The sequence below is a fragment of the Branchiostoma lanceolatum genome, chromosome 15 (genome assembly GCF_035083965.1).
Source record: "Branchiostoma lanceolatum isolate klBraLanc5 chromosome 15, klBraLanc5.hap2, whole genome shotgun sequence".
Lineage (NCBI taxonomy): Eukaryota > Metazoa > Chordata > Leptocardii > Amphioxiformes > Branchiostomatidae > Branchiostoma > Branchiostoma lanceolatum.
Genome location: NC_089736.1, coordinates 4,260,733 through 4,276,825, shown reverse-complemented (window position 1 = coordinate 4,276,825; position 16,093 = coordinate 4,260,733). Strand labels below are relative to the sequence as shown.

Genomic DNA, 16,093 nt, shown 5'->3' with positions numbered 1-16,093 from the left:
GTATTTCGATTTACAATACAAATTAAATGCTTTCATTGACACAATGTTTCCCATTTTTCTAGCAAGATATTTTCACCTTTTTTTGCCACCATCTTGATGGATCTTAGTTATGAAAAGTTTCATTATCAACTGGACAAAATGCTGCAAAAAAGCAACAGAAATAAAATTTGATTTTTGTTTATGTCGAAAACATCCATTTGGTCTTTTTCAATACGTTCATGGGGAATTTAGAACATGAAGCTCATGTATGGCTCGGGTTTTGCATCTAACTTGCACCTGCATGTTCCAAAGCAAGAATTCTTGGAGTGTGGTGAGAATTTTGAACAATTTCGATATTCAAAACTTGTGCATTTTGGAGTTTCTGTTGCTGTTGCACTATCCCTTGATGGTGTTCTCCTCCTCCTGGAGTTTGGCCATGAGCGCCTTCAGCTCCGCGGGGTTGATGACGACGTCGTCACGATCGCTCCAGGGGTCTGAGTAGTCTCCGGCCTCCACGAACGCCGCAGGCGGGAGCTTCTCCTTTCCATCCATCTCTGTCTCCACATCGAATATCGCGGGTGGACCCTTCTCGTCCCCAGGGGCATCAGATTCCTTGCCTTCCTCTTCCTTCGGAGGCTCCACTCGACGGAAGAGGTAGCAGAAGCAGAAGATCATACAAAGCGCCCCGATCATCATGAGCCAGGCCACAGCCTCAAGGAGGTGTCGGACGGTTGGGTCAGCTGGGAGGCCGTTGATCACTTCTGGAACGGGCAGAGATATCAGAGGTTTTGTTAGCCCAGAATTTGGGAATTTGTGCATTTTGGAATTTTCATGTAATACAGTCACACATACACACATTTATACACACATGAGCATATTTATTGTGCACACACACACACAATTGTACACACACACACATACACACACACACACGCACACACACACGTAGGCACACATACACACACACACGTAAACACACACACACACACAAACATTGAAGAAATGTGGTCACAGCAAGTGACTACATTGAAAATGCAGAGCATTATGAAGAGACTAGTACTTAAAAATTGGGATACGAAATATAATGTATACATTACATCATATGACATATTCACATCATTCTGTAAGAAACAACAGTACATGCATCAGATCTTTGTAACAACAGTAGCTGAGGTTTAAAAGGGATTAAACATAAAACTTCAGAAGTGCTTTACTATGTCCAGCTTCCCATTCAGTCAGGCGGCACATGACGTTATGATGACAGTCGACCGGTGTCTCCTGTCTCGGCTCCTTGTGGTGAGGGGCGCGTGTGTGGGCCGGACGGGGGTGGTGGCTGGAGGCTGCCTTGGGACGGGAGTCGCGGTGATCAGGTTTTGCATCATGTTTAGCGTGAGGCGTTGGATCCTGCCGAGAAGGAGGATTGCGATCATGTGTGGAACCAAGGTCCGGCTCAGGGTGAGGAGGGGGGTCTGGGATACCATGGTGGGCAGGGTTGTTGGGGGCATGTTGGGGAGGAGTCTCAGGGGCATGATGGGGAGCAATCTCAGGGGCATGATGGGAAGGATTGTTGGGGGCATGATGGGGAGGATTGTTGGGGGCATGATGGGGAGGAATCTCAGGGGCATGGTGGGACGGAATCTCAGGGGCATGATGGGGAGGAATCTCAGGGGCATGATGGGGAGGAATCTCAGGGGCATGATGGGAAGGAGTCCCAGGGGCATGATGGGTAGGAGTCTCAGGGGCATGATGGGGAGGAATCTCAGGGGCATGATGGGGAGGAGAGTCAGGGGCATTATGGGAAGGAGTCTCAGGGGCATGATGGGGAGGATTGTTACAGTTTGGGCCTCTAGGATGGTCAGGAGGCATCAGATCATGTCCATCCGAGGCAGGGTACTCAGTAAGACCTTCGTCAGGCGAGCGCTGGTGCGAGCTGTGATGAGGCTGGCCAGGAGGGTTGACCCAAGTGGGATCCTCCTGTTGTCCAGAAATTATATTATGTGTGAATAGGACATTAATAAAGTAAACTGTGTTTCAGTTCAATGTGATTCTTAGATCTCCACTATATGTATTTTGCAACATCTACTAAAATGATTCCACCAGGCCATGTTAATGGAGGTTACTTACAGTGTAGTTTCACTTCATGGTCATGATACATATTACAGTAAATCATAACAAGGACTTGATCATAACCATCAATGCACAGTGTGACTATAAAGGTGATACCAGCAGAAATGTAGGTTACGATTCACACTGTTTTATGTCTGTAATGGTATGTGGATTGGGAGCGTCAAACTTAATGGTTCCTTAATGGCAACTACTAAGAATAAGCCTCTTACTTGAGACACATGTGTGTTCATGCTAGTCTCTTTCTACTCACAGTCTCTTTCATGTGCTCTTCGTCCCCTGAAGGTTGATCAGTGTTTAGCAGCCAGTCCAAAACTGCTCCTAGAGGGAAAAAAGTACTATTACTAGTATTACAAAATACAGATAAGATGTCAGATCATGTTTTTGAATTGCAGCAAGTTTATTATGACCTAGACTACCAAAGTGTATCAAAGTCTCTTTGATTTTCAGACATTGTATTGTATAGTGTGTGTGTGTGTGTGTGTGTGTGTGTGTGTGTGTGTGTGTGTGTGTGTGTGTGTGTGTGTGTGTGTGTGTGTGTTTTGCCAGAAAGATATGACAAAAAAATCAAACTTTAGAAGCACCAATATCTAGTGTTTGGTCAGTTTGTTGAAAAGGTATTTAAGGAATGATATCCACATATCTCAGAGACAAAGGAATGGGTAATTTGGTGATCGTTACCTATGTCAGAAGTAGTGTCCTTGTCTGGATCCGTCTCCTCACTACTGTCCTCTCCAGCTAGCGAGCCAACGAACCAGTTGTTGGCTGGAAAAATGAAATATTTAACAAAATTATTGCGATGTACAAACAAATAGAAACATTCAAAAGTTGTACACCAAATATAAACAAAATTACTGCTATCACACGTTGAGGGAAATATTTTTACAACAAAAATATACCACAAAGTAGTCGAAGATATCAATAGCATGTCATAGTACATAGATTAGGAATCTTTTGGAACAGCTCAAATAATTTTCCATCCTTTTTTTGGCCAAGGTGATTTCCCAGTTGCATATAAAATCATCTGCTTACTAACTAGCCGGAATGAAAGTCTAATCTAGATAGTTATCCACTTTGAGAAAAAGATTCTTGTCTAAATTATTTACTACATTCTAGATTAATTCACTTTATCTTCACGGTAGCAAAATTTCACGGTGTAAGGAAAATGGACATTTGCACTGAACTTTAACTTTTTCACGGCGATGATAAGTTCACGATATAGAGGTGACACTGAAAACAGTAAACATAAAGTTACAGTGAAAGAAACAAGAATGTAGTACGTGTGATGTATATTTCAACATACTATCTTCTTCCGATGCTTTGTGGTAGCACCATGGTGCGTTCGGGACGCTGAAGGGCGAGCGGTAGCAGCAGCCCATCTCGATACACTCCCGCTCACTGGTGCTCCAACTGCCGCAGGCCTGTCGCTTCTCGCCCGGCACGCTGCAGGAGTCGTACGCTGCACGGACGGAGTTTGGGAAACGTGACCACTTACCAGTGGGGAAGATGCTTTTCATGTTTTAACTCAACCTAAAGATACTTTTTTGTTTGGTGCGGCGTCGTGTTGGCGCAACGTTTAGGATGTTCGGCCCAGAACACAGAAGTGTTGGAATGCCATCGATGTTGTGCCCTTGGGGAAAAAGACATTTCACACGACTGTCCTCACTCCACCCAGGTGTAAAAGTGGGTACCTGACTTCGGTGGGGAAGTAAAAGGCTCCGCCTTCCAATACCGTGTCCTAGACACAGTGGATAACAACCCATTACGGCACCAGAAATAGCTATGGGATAGCTTTTTACCTGGTGTGTTACGCCTAATGGCGGTTATACCGGCTATATAGATACAGATACCTAAGGTAATTTGTGGTTCATCCCTACTTCAGTAATTTCTTTGTTTTGTTTGTTCAGCAAAGTATCACAGTGTAATACAGGTAGCATTTTCAGGATTCGTAATTATAACAGGTGTTAATACTCATGTATTCAGCACCAAGGACAGGCCCACAATTCAAACTAGCCAATCTGCGCCAACCCTCGTCATATCATACAAACCATACAGGAGAGCTCGAATTCACAGTCATGCCGTCATTTATGACGTATTGTGACGTGTGGATATCAGGAGGAGACCGTACCATCAATTTTAATCAGTAAGATACCTTCCATGCTTGTATATCGTAATGCCAAGCATGCGTCCAATTAACTCCACACTTTATCACAACACGCTACACTGTGACGCAGCGCAAAATTGCAAAGGCAAACGTGCTTCCAGTGTGTTTCTCTATTCTGCAAAACACACGCTCAGCCAACCGCACTTGGTGGATAGTTTTTTTTTTCATTGGTCCAAGATCACTGAATATGTTGCTGCTAGCTTGATACTGTACAGACAGCCACAGGAGGACAAAAAACGAATGCCTCTATCTCTGATCCTCAAAGCGGTACCTCAACGGTGAAGCAAAACTATCCATACCGTAAGGAGTATGTGCATTCCCCTTCCTTCACAAAATTGCGCTGTATATTTTGCCCTGAATGTCCAAGTCGTTTTTCTGCGAGAAACTAAATTTTTCGAGACTACCAAGTTTAGTTTCTGTCAACACTAATAAACATTTACTTCTTTAATTCTTTGAGATCAAGGTAAAGTAAAAGAATAACTACAAATCAACTAACCCTCCTTCCCGGCGACGTTGACCAGGTAGTTAATAAAGAAGGCGAGCCCGAAGACCTTGAGAACGACCATGGCGACGATAGTACCGTTTTGCTTAGCAGTCCTTCGTCCTTCTTCCTCTTCCTCTTCTTTCTCTACTTCTTCCTCGTCTTCTGAAACAACCTCTAGGCTCACTGAGTCTCCTTCGTTCTTTTCCTCCGCTTTGGTGTCGTCTTTCTTATCTTTTTCTTCTGTGTCTTCTTGTCGTTCTTCTCCACCTTCTTCTACGTACACCGTCAAGACGTTGTTGCCACTTGCCATCCAGCCAAACGGCCAAGTGACCAACGTTGCGAAATATGCACAAGATGTCATTCTCGAAAAATGTGCCCATAAATTGAATTTTTACAAACTCGGCTGTGATTGGTTTGTACTTTTTCTCCAACTAGCGATTGGCTAATTTGTCCGAACTGGCAAACTGGTATCCAATAGAATGACCCCTCTCATGCCAGTGTCGGAGCAAATTGCTTCACCTGTTCTCGTGGTACAGAAAACTTGCAGTGTTGATTGAGCTTCCTGAACATAAAATAAGAAATTTGTCCCAGATTTTACGAGCAGTTTCTTGAATATTTCATAGTGGTTGAAATTTGATGACGGGAGGAAAGATGGGGCCTTCAATGGATTTAGTTTCCATGTTGTTGTGTTACTGGGGAAAAACTAGGTTGATGGGTGAGTTTTTTCTTGACATTCAAGTTGAAAAAAACCTTTCAAACCAAAAAAGTTAAACTCTGTACCCTTTCTATAGAGTACTTTATGAAAGCACCTATTTATGTACATTGCATTAGTGCACATTTATAATTAGTATCTTAAACACCCAATCAAAAGATATACAACTAAAATGACTAACCTTGTGCATGTATTAGTATACATTCATTATCTAAAAACACCCAAAAAAAGACATACAACTAAAATGTGTGCTAAATAAATTTTATTTTGCATGATGTGTACATGGACTGCATCTGAACAAAAAGTATCTTAAGTCAAAACGATTTTGTAATATACAAGTTAATATTTTCTTTGAATATTCACATCACCCAAGCAGCATCTCACCATTGGAAAATACACCTCAAGATATAGAAGGGGAAAAACATATAGTTGATAATAAGCATAGCGTGAACAAGTAAGAAGTGCCAGTTCTAGCAAAGTGATGATACAACAAACAATTCAACTGGAGGTAATTAGCTTGTGGAACGGACTAAAGTAGAATTCAAACTCTCCATATTGCTTAGCACTGTTTAGTATTAGTATATTCTTCACTTGTATGTGGCTTTTATATTCTGTACAAACATGTCACAATAGCTGGTTGCATAGATCAGTGTGATCACTCAATAACCAGTTTATTTACAAAACACAATGTAGACACTAATGCTTTGGAATCCTTGAACTAGTATTAAATCTAGTTTATTTCAAATTGTCTGGATTACAAAGCTACTCCAGGGTTTGATACATTTTGTTCTTTGGACTGGAATGAGTAAAGGGAGATACTACAGAAGTTGGGACCTAATGCTACCAAAGGGGACCGATCATTTTTCACAACATCGTAGGCAACATTGTAACATGATCTTGTCAACTACCTCTCTCTATGATGATAAATGAAAAGTCCCCTCTAAACAGGACTTTTGATAGACACTGAATTATTCAAAGTAGGTTGCCTGTCTGGAATGTTATGGATGACATCCTCAACAAACTCTTTAGATAAATTTCTGTACAAAACAATTGTATGATAGGAAAACTCTTTGTAACCGCCATTAACATTAATCCGCTAGGTTACATATATCCGCCACATTGAGAAACAGTGGGTTTGAGAGATCTTTAGTGCAGCACCCCAAGGTATACACAGTTTTGATATACATTATACAGGGGGACGTTGAGTTGGAAATCTGTTTGGACATATCTCTTCAGGGTGGTGGAATTATGTACGCTGGTGGAATCATGTTAGTTGAATTTTTGTTAGTATGACTTAAATTTGTTTTCATATTTTCTGTTTCTTCTTTTTGTCGTCCTCTCCTGTTGGTATGTCCATATCCCAGAAGTCATCTCCCCCCTACTCATCCGTCTTCTCCTGGACCTCAAACTCCGGTACAGGCGACGCCCCGCCCTCTTTCTCCGCTGGGACCTCCTCCTTAGGCTCTTCTGCTTCCTCCTTAACAGGCTCCTCTTCTTTTTCATCTTCCTTGTCATCTTCCTTGTCAAAGTCTTCTTCATAGTTAGCTTCTGCTTCTGCTGATGTAAAAGAGGTTCGGTTTAGAAATTATGATTGCATACAGTAAACTGCTTTTATCTATAGGGGACACATTGCAGCAATTTGAAGTGATAAGAAAAATGGTGGAGCTTTTTTTTCTAGTCTCAACTATCCCTTAGCCTAACTAAGTTGGGACATCCCAGAAGATCTTGCAACCAGTTTTCTCCACCCTTCACCCTTGTGAATGTGGAACAAAAAGAATGAAGGGTGTTGTATTTGTACAGATTCATCAGGTAAACATTTGAACATGGCAACTTAAAAAAATCATCCAACATGATTGACAAATAGTAAGGTTAAACGTGTTACTATTTTGTGAATTGTGAGTTGATCACTTTATCCTTACCTGGCTCTGGTTCTGGCTCCTTCTTGTCATCTTCTTCTGTTTTCTGGTCTTTAGCGGCAGACGACGGTCGGCTGTCCTTCTCTTTCTTAGCGATACGGTTGTTGACATCATCCAACGCTCTCCTGATGGCGACTTCAGCGGCCGAGTCTCCCTGTGCCTTTGCCATGTCGAGCGAGCGTTCAAACGATTGTACCGCTCCTTCAAGTTGTCCTTGTCTCACTGTGCAGAAATGGAATGGAAATACATTTAGGCCCTGCTCACACTTATTAGAATCTAAAGTATGCAAATCAGTATTCTTAAAGGCCCAATTGTGGTTTTCTTTGGTCATGTTTACACTTGGCAAAATCTATGCAAAAAAAATCAGACGTCATCCATAAGATTTACTTGCTGTAGAATTGAGCCTTATGGGACAGACATAACATCTACTAAGTTACATAATTCCATCATGGTACATAATTCCGCCACCCTGAAAAGATATGTCCAAAAAGATCTCCAACCCAACATCTCCCAGTATAATGCACTCCTGTATATCTAATCTGTGCATATCTGGGGTGTGCTGCACTAGAGATCTCTCAAACCCAGTGTATTTCAAAGTGGTGAATTTATGTACACCGGCGGATTAATGTTAATAGAGGCTACATGAAATATACACAACAGTACCAACCTTCTGCCTGGGCGATCAGCACACTTGCATTCAGCTGCCAGACCTCATCATCAGCTTCCTGAGCCTCAGCAAAGGACCTCTCCCCGTAGTCATGCGCTTTGTCGTTCTCGTTAAGTTCCAGGTTGCAGCGTCCGATCTCGTGGTACAGCCAAGTCTTCTCTAGTGGGGTCTTTGCCATGGGTAGTTTGCGCTCCCAACTATACACAGAAGAGAAGGAGAGAAACATGCAAATGAACCAACTGTAGTTTAATGATATTTTGCTAGGGGTGCTAAGAATGATTCACACTTCTGCTCAGGTCAAGTTCAGGTCAAATCAATTTGAGAAGGACCGAAGGACTGGTCGAAAGATGATATATTACAATGTAGGGCGGTTATAACGGCTATTTAGATACAGATACAGAAATCTTGTTGGTAAGCACTTTACTTTGTGTACGGAAATAGACCGTAGATTTGTTAATATGTTGATTACTGTCACAGATGAACCTTTAATATTATTTGAATAAAAGAATGATTCATTTATGCTACAATTTCACACGCATATGCTGTAATTCAATAAGACAGTACATGCTTGGTTCGGAATCCTTACTTTTCAATAGCCTTCTCAAACTTGCCCATCCTCGCGTACACTCTCCCCAGGTTGTCCAGGGCTCGAGACCGAGCATCCTCCAGATTGCTGGAACACAAAGATACGGGATTTGTCAATAAATGTACAGTGGCTGTCCTTAAATCTAGATTTAGAGTGTTAAACTTCTGGTAGTACAAATAATATCTCACAGTACGGATATGGACACAATAAATTTGGCCTTTCAGATTTGATTAGGATGTGAAGGAGTACATGACCTCAATGAAAAGGCTGATCTGAGCTTCTCATAAATAGATAAAGTTTCAAACAGGTTCGTGGCGTCGTGTGGCGCAACTGTAGAGCACGCGACTGTCAAACAATGGGTCCCGGGATCTAATCCCAGGTGCGCCCAGAGACATGTCCGAACTTGCGCCCCGACGTTGTGCCCTTGGGAAAGGCACTTAACACGACTTTCCTCACTTCACTCAGGTGTAAATGAGTACCTAGCTCATCTAGGGTTAGGGACGTCCCTCGGATAGGACGTTAAATGGAGGTCCCGTGTTTGGGGAGAGCAACACCCCGCGCACGTTAAAGAATCCACCACACCTTTCGAAAAAGAGTAGGGGCATGCCCCGGTGTGCGATGGTCCAAATCTTACAGTCCGGTCTGGGATGACATCTTGAAAAGGTGATAGTTCACCTGTTATGTCAATCCTTCCACAAAATGTGGTAAATCAAAATAAATAAATAAATAAATAAATAAATAAATGATGGAAGAACTACTCACTGTTTCTCTGCCATGTCCATGTCTTTCTGGTGATGTTGTAAAGCATCTCCCATTTTTCCTAACTCCAACAAGGCATTGCCTGAAAATATGAACAAACAAAATCTCATTAGCATCAGATTCTGTAAAACTGTCTCATTATTAGCCTGGGTGCCATCCAATTAATTACTACTGGGGCTCCTACATTCACTGCCCTGAAATAGTCAATCCCAGGCTAGAACATAGTAACAATTCAAATAAACAAACTTTACAGCTCTTGTTAGCAAATGTGCAGATGTTGGCAAAGTGGTGCACAAAATCTGTGTGTTTTTAGCACGTTTTTGACAGATTAGCCTGAAGAAGCTTGATGAACGTCACTCCACCGTTAGAATAGATAATGAGCTGTCCCTCACCTATACAACTGTGAAGGTTTCCAACGACATCAGGCTTGTTGGGGACGTCGTCCTCCGACCAACTATCCACTGTCTTCAGAGTCTTCTCCGCCTGCTTCAGACTCTCCTCTGCGTGTCCCTCTGCAAGGGCTACAAAGAACAGGAAATTGTTAGTAAGCAGATGAAAGATAGAGCGGTAAAACCTCAGATTGAGGATGAAGCACAATGGTTTTTTGTTAGCTGTTACTGTAAATTGTAATTTGGTTTTGCTATGGCTGGTGTATTTAGCAAAGCACACCGGGCTCCACTACTCTTCTTGATAAGTGTGTAGTATTCTTTTAGGTGCAGAGGTTTGAAGCTTGAGGTTTATGCCTGAAGCACTTTCAGCACCAAAGACAACACACACTGTGAGATTTTCTTACAGTCATAGCCATAGAAAGTTTAGAGCACTGGAATTCCATGTCTGTATCATTATTCTAGGTATGCGTACATAGTAAAGTTGTGGGATTGGCTGTCTCAGAACCTGTATGCATAGGAATGGCTGTTTCTTGCCTTTTAAAGTTGAAATCAGGCATTAACTGGAAGAAAATTCATTTTTATGCATCAAGCAGTTGTGAGGAAATTTTGAAGTATGCCCTGTCCTTAGTGCTGAAAATGCTGTTAAATTTTTACACACGTTTTTCACTTCAAAAGACATACATGTAGGACCCACTACAAGTACTAATCCCTTCCCTGATCCTGTTTTTGATAAAAGAAGGTTGTCCCATAGCCTTTCTGAGGCTGTAGGGGAAGTGGGTTGTTATCCACTGTGTTTAGGGCTCAGTCTTAGAAGGTGGAGCCCATCCCTCTCCTTCCACCGCCTTGTACCTCCCCAACCAAAGTCAGGTACAAATTTTTACACCTGGGTTGAGGGAGGAATGTTGTGTAAAGTGCCTTTCCCAAGGGCACAACATCGGTGGCATGTCAGGAAATTCAAACCCAGGACCTCTGGGTTCTGGGCCAAAGACTCTAACCGTTACGCAAACACAGCTCCACTAAGTTTGATAAAATAATAACTAATAAAGCCCTTACCCTGATCGATTTCCTCAAGGTTCTTCAGGATGTAGTTAGCAGGATCCGCCGCAGCTTCCCTAATGCGGGGTTTCTTCTGCCGCTGGAAGCCCTGCCGTGCGACCACCTTGTCCCGTTTCCGGGCGTACATGGGCTTCTGTTGGCGCCAGAACTCCGTCCTTGTGTCCAAGTACTGGATTCCGTCGGTGACAAGCTCGTAGATTGCCATGCCAGTCTGCGAGCTTCCCTTGATCAAGTCTGTTAAGAGGCACAATAAAATATTTAGCTTTTTGTTGTTGTTGGTTATTGTTCTGTAGGCTCTACCTCAGTTCAATCTAATTTAAGACTAGTAAAGATTCTCAAAAGGGTTTAAGAGTCCCCTAAGGGTTAAGGAACCATAACTAGTTACTACTAAAAATGGGGGAAAAAAATCACACAGAACAGTCAGACACATGTACAGTTCAAAATCACTACAGCTTTTTGAATGAAATGTCTTTTTAACATAGGTTATCTTTTATCTATGCAACAGAGTTGTGGGAGGATCTAAATTATAAGGTAAGGTTCCTATTACATCCATGGGATATCTATTACATAGGCAAAAATTATACTTCAGTTCCACCAAGAGTTTTCTCACCTTCATCCTTGAGTAGTTTCTCCAGATACTCCTTGTCAGCATACAGTTCTCCAAGGAGTTGTTTGATAGTCTTCTGGTTTTCCTTGGGTTTGGGCTTTTGTTTGTTGCTCTTTTGTGTGGTCTGTTTCTGTGGTTTCTGGTAGGCTGGCCGGCGTGCTGCTTTCTTATTCTGTAACAACAATATTAGATCAAATTGATGAACATTTTCACTATCAGGCCTTTTTCAAAGCTGCAATTCTTGCCCTATAAGATTTTATTACCTTAATACCATCATATACCATAATAAAGTCTTTTCAACAATTACTGTCATTAGATTCTAATGGATAAGATTGAAAGTCACTTTTTACCTTTTCTTATTCTACATTTTTAAACTTCTGATACCTGCCCTATAAGATTCCATATATATACCTGAATGCTAAATTAGTCTTTTTAACAATCACAGTCATTGGATTTTAATGGATAAGACTGAAAGTCCATTTCTCCTATCCTTAAGCCTTATTCTGTCAAGTAGAGAAGTTGAAAGTTTGTAGAGGATGTGGTAAAAGTAATGTACTTACATCTTCTTGCTTGCTGAGGAATGAAGTGTCCCCCTTGTTCTCAAGCTTCACAGAACTCGGAGCTACATGGATGACAAAAAAACAAAACAATTTGTAACTTTAATGTACACTTTTGAGTAAAACTTGACCTGAATAAGACCAAACAAGTACAACAAAAGGCTTTATCTATAGAACTTATAGGAGCCTTTCGCCAATTCAAAAACATCATGGTAAAGTGCTACAGTAACCATTTTATGCTAGCTGGTGGAAGGCTAAGTGCTAGATTGCAGTATGTAGCTGTGTCTGTTGATAGGGGTGTTGTGCCTGACACAAAGGACTAAAGAAAAGATAAAACAGAATAAAAACAAATAGTAGTGGAAGTTCAAGTCAACCATATGTACTCATGCCACATCTTCAGAGAAGACGCAGTAGCCGCATAGACGAGAAGATCTTGAGGGCTTGAATAAAGCTCTTAACTGGAACTATGCAACTACATCGTCTTTTCTAAAGATGTGCCCTGAGTGTGCACAGTCAGTTGACTTGAGGTTTTTCCACTACTACTTGCCTAAAGATGAAACAGTTTCCTACTCACCACCAACAGAGTTGTTGATGGCCTCCTGTGCCTTCTGGATGCCGAGTCTGAACTCGTCGACCTCCGGCCTCAGCTTGTGCCCACGGTGGTAGAACACCAGCGAGTGCTCAAAGTCACCCTTGGAGTACAGAGCCTCAGCCTTCATCAGTAAACCCTGAGGAAGAGAGGAGATATTAGAAAATCTAGAAAGTGTGGAAAAGGAATTTAGGCCACACAAACACGTTTATGTAATAATTTCTTTGATGACTCCAAATCTGATGCAAGAGAGAGAAAAATTGCTTAAATGTGATCAAAGTAGCACCATGCACTACTGAGTTTCCCATTTTGTTTTTAAATAATTACCTGCAAGAGCCTCAACAATCCTTTATCAAATATGTTGATTTTGAAAAGTTGCTACAAGTAGACGGAAGATGGAGAAGCATGGGTTTCAACTTTCTTTGACACATGTTTCACTTTATGGTTATGTTGGATCTGCATCTGCATTGGTTAAGTTCTGACTTTCATTTTTGCATTTTTCTAACCGTACCTTGATGTACTCCTTGTCGTCCTTCAGTGCCGCCTCGGCGTCTCTAAGCGCTGCGTCCGAGTCGCCCAGAGCGAGGTAGCACTTCGCCCTGGCCACCAGGCATGTCTTGTCCTCAGGCTGGATTTCCAACGCCTGCGTAACAGCAACATTAGAAAAATGTCACACTTTGACAAAAATTTCACAATTAACGGGTCAGCTGCTAAGCTAAGGCATGGTGTTAAGCATAGAAAAAATTTTTCCATTCAAGTACTTGGGGAGTAAAATGGAGGCAACATCTTGGTCTATTCTATCAAGCCAAGAAGGACTGATATGTAGAATGCATGCATGTCTTCAGGCTGAATTTCCAGTGCCTGCACATGTGTAACAATAACATTAGAAAAATGTCACAAAAATTTCCCACTTCCCATGCAAATAGGAGCTAGAATAAAAGGTTATGGTAACAACAATCTTGGAAGTTGGGGTGCCAGTCATGACAAGGCTGAATGAATTTAGTTCTAAACAGGAACAGTGGCTTCAGAAGTCTTCCTGACGGATGACTGCGGTACAATAGATGTCGATTAAAGAATAGGTCCACTCTACTTTAAACAACATAGAAAAATGTCCCAAAAATTTCACACTTTCCATTTAAGTACTGGGAGAGTAAAAGGTAGGCAACATATATCTTGGTCTATTCAATCAAGTCAAGAAGGACTTATATGTGGAATGCCGGTAGAACTCCTAATAGAGTCTAAAACAACAACATCTATGCACTGTTAGGGATTAGATTTGGCATGAGATCTTGAGGACATTTCGAGTGTACAAAATGTTGTGTTTTCACCAGTGCCGCATACATATCATCACTGGTACAACACAGGCAATGCGAAATTAACCCTAACTCAAAGATTCACAGAGGAAAACAAGAACACTGAAAGGAAACACAAGAAAAGGGGTATTTCATGTAGATTAAGGGAAAAACAGCTTGACTTTACGTTATTCCTCTTTTGTTGCCAAGTATCCATAAATAACTTCAAGTTGGCAAAATGCATTATCAACAGTTACACACTGTCAGTTGCTTTGGATGACACACTAGTACAGAATCTATTTAGTCAAAATCAAATGCATGACAGAACTGTCTGAAAGAGTCTGTTGAACAAAATGACAAAGGGAAGATTAAAAATGAAATATTAATGAGGATTTCTGGTACCATGTTTACAAACCCGGATCCATTTCATTCAAACCCTGGGAAAATTCCTTCTGAAACCATTGGTTACTAATTGCATCATTACAATCAACTTTCCTGGAGTTATTAAAACCTAGATTGTAATTACACCAGCAGCATGTTTTCCAATACTGTTACCATGATACTATCCGGTATCTTGGATCTCAGATTCTTGGGACTTTTAGCAATTGACATGCTTTAAAGGACACTAATGGACAAAATCCAGGTGTTCCATCTGTAACTTATAGTGTGTATTACAAAATGTACCTATGCTACAATTGTTAGTTATTTTACAGACAGTTATGTTTTAAGTTTCTACCAGTCATTTTAATTCTATCCTTCATTTATATTCTTGTGACTGATACATTCCAGTGAAATGAATGAACTTAGTGGAAAAAATTATTTTGTCACTGGTGTGTTACAACTTGACTGAATTGTCCATTCTTAAATTTCATGTGGTACCCAAAAGAAGACTTTTTCCAAAGACGTAGCAAAGTGTTTCGATTACTGGCAAGGATTGGCTTTAAGAAATACACAAAACATACATTCATAACAAAAAAATTCTTTACAACTCTGGAAAAAAACATACATTCCCCTGCATCAAAGTCACCATAATGCTTCCTGGATGTGATAGCTATTGGAAATAACAAGGAAATTTCTGTTGTCAGCAAGACGGGCATTTAAGAAGAAGGGCAAGATTATGAAAGAAGAAGGCAGGTTACCGAAGTGTAGCTGACGATGGCTTTATCATGTTCCCCTCTCTTGTAGAAAATCTCTGCCTCCCCGACGTACGAATCAAACCTGTACTGCTCCGTCAGCGGATCATATACCACCTTCGGTTTCTCTTCTTCCTTCTTCTTTTCAACTGACTTCGGATCTGATTTGGAGAATTCTGGGTACACGTCTGCGCGAAAAATGGCCTGTGTCTCCGCCATGTCTCGTTGTCGCCCAATGAAGTGACCCATTCAAGCCACTCTCCACCTACCGCGGTTACTTAGTCACGGGGATCACAGAAACGCCTCTCAACAACCAACACGATGTGCTCTCGCTAAGCCCGACCCTCTAATTTTCATGGTTATGCATAGTACCTGGCTGCCTTTTGGTTGTTATGGCAAAATCAAAGGGATCATGTGTTAAATTATTACTGAGACTGCCTTTTCCATTATAAAGGTTTGATCAATACATAGACTATAGACACAACAGCTAAGCCACTAATGAAAGGATAGGTAACAAACAGTTATCAGAAGTGACAACCATGGCACGCAATATTCTTTAGAGGCTGTAAAGTTTCCATCGATGGTATGGAGGATTCCTGTGTTAGGGTAAGGAGGGAGGGGAGCTTGGGGTTTTAAATATTTATACTCTGATAAGCGCCTTAAATAACTTCATTTTCGTGACTCCGTTGCTATAGAGATGATCAGAGGGGAACAATAGAAACCACAGAAGCGTTGCGAAGGACAAGACAGATGCAAAACAGACAGGAACACACCAAGTAGGAGAGGTCACTCCAGAATTATGAATGACCCCTTGAGTGGTTTTCCAGATTTCATACCGTGCTGTAGCTCTCAAGAGCTTTTCTGTATTCTCCATTGTCGAAGAGCTTGTCTCCCTCGGACAGGTAGGTTACGAAGGAGCTCTTTGGCCCTTCCTCTCCTTCCTCTTCGTCGTACATATTTTAGTTCAGAGCGTTTCTAATCGAGGAAAATGGCGTAGTTTGTTCAAAACACTGACTACAAGTCATCACAGTGACGTGTTTGCTTGGTTGTCCATGGCAACGCCACTGCGCAGCTGTTCT

At 41.5% G+C, this 16,093-nt stretch overlaps 2 protein-coding genes across 3 annotated transcripts; both read right to left on the bottom strand.

The window, feature by feature from the left end:
* Positions 1-177: 177 nt before the first annotated feature.
* LOC136420540 (endosialin-like) lies at positions 178-5,061 on the bottom strand. Its single transcript, XM_066407487.1, has 6 exons — positions 4,764-5,061; positions 3,407-3,562; positions 2,785-2,868; positions 2,357-2,424; positions 1,194-1,953; positions 178-740 (listed from the first exon to the last, which is right to left on the bottom strand). The coding sequence occupies exons 1-6, from the start codon at positions 5,059-5,061 to the stop codon at positions 376-378; spliced, it is 1,731 nt and encodes a 576-aa protein (XP_066263584.1). The 3' UTR covers positions 178-375.
* Positions 5,062-5,703: 642 nt separating this feature from the next.
* On the bottom strand, positions 5,704-16,080 carry LOC136449305 (outer dynein arm-docking complex subunit 4-like). 2 transcript variants are annotated; one of them, XM_066449286.1, is made up of 12 exons: positions 15,851-16,080; positions 13,101-13,232; positions 12,575-12,728; positions 12,004-12,065; positions 11,447-11,615; positions 10,834-11,070; positions 9,784-9,912; positions 9,395-9,473; positions 8,633-8,719; positions 8,047-8,243; positions 7,383-7,601; positions 5,704-7,020 (listed from the first exon to the last, which is right to left on the bottom strand). In XM_066449286.1, the coding sequence occupies exons 1-12, from the start codon at positions 15,968-15,970 to the stop codon at positions 6,842-6,844; spliced, it is 1,764 nt and encodes a 587-aa protein (XP_066305383.1). In that variant the 5' UTR covers positions 15,971-16,080; the 3' UTR covers positions 5,704-6,841. The 2 variants fall into 2 exon arrangements, with proteins under 2 accessions (XP_066305383.1, XP_066305385.1); XM_066449288.1 differs by having other exon boundaries at positions 5,704-7,017.
* Between the last annotated feature and the right edge of the window lie 13 nt (positions 16,081-16,093).

What these genes read in the sequence shown, in the direction of transcription:
- LOC136449305 (XM_066449286.1), bottom strand. Translation starts at nt 15,970, where the DNA reads ATGTACGACGAAGAGGAAGGAGAGGAAGGGCCAAAGAGCTCCTTCGTA. An exon ending in CCTTGAGGAAATCGATCAGG is followed by an intron (nt 9,913 to 10,833) that starts GTAAGGGCTTTA and finishes TGTTCTTTGTAG; the next exon opens with CCCTTGCAGAGGGACACGCA. An exon ending in GGAGCCAGAACCAGAGCCAG is followed by an intron (nt 7,021 to 7,382) that starts GTAAGGATAAAG and finishes CTTTTACATCAG; the next exon opens with CAGAAGCAGAAGCTAACTAT.
- LOC136420540 (XM_066407487.1), bottom strand. Translation starts at nt 5,061, where the DNA reads ATGGCAAGTGGCAACAACGTCTTGACGGTGTACGTAGAAGAAGGTGGA. An exon ending in AAGAGCACATGAAAGAGACT is followed by an intron (nt 1,954 to 2,356) that starts GTGAGTAGAAAG and finishes TCTGGACAACAG; the next exon opens with GAGGATCCCACTTGGGTCAA. An exon ending in TGAATGGGAAGCTGGACATA is followed by an intron (nt 741 to 1,193) that starts GTAAAGCACTTC and finishes TGCCCGTTCCAG; the next exon opens with AAGTGATCAACGGCCTCCCA.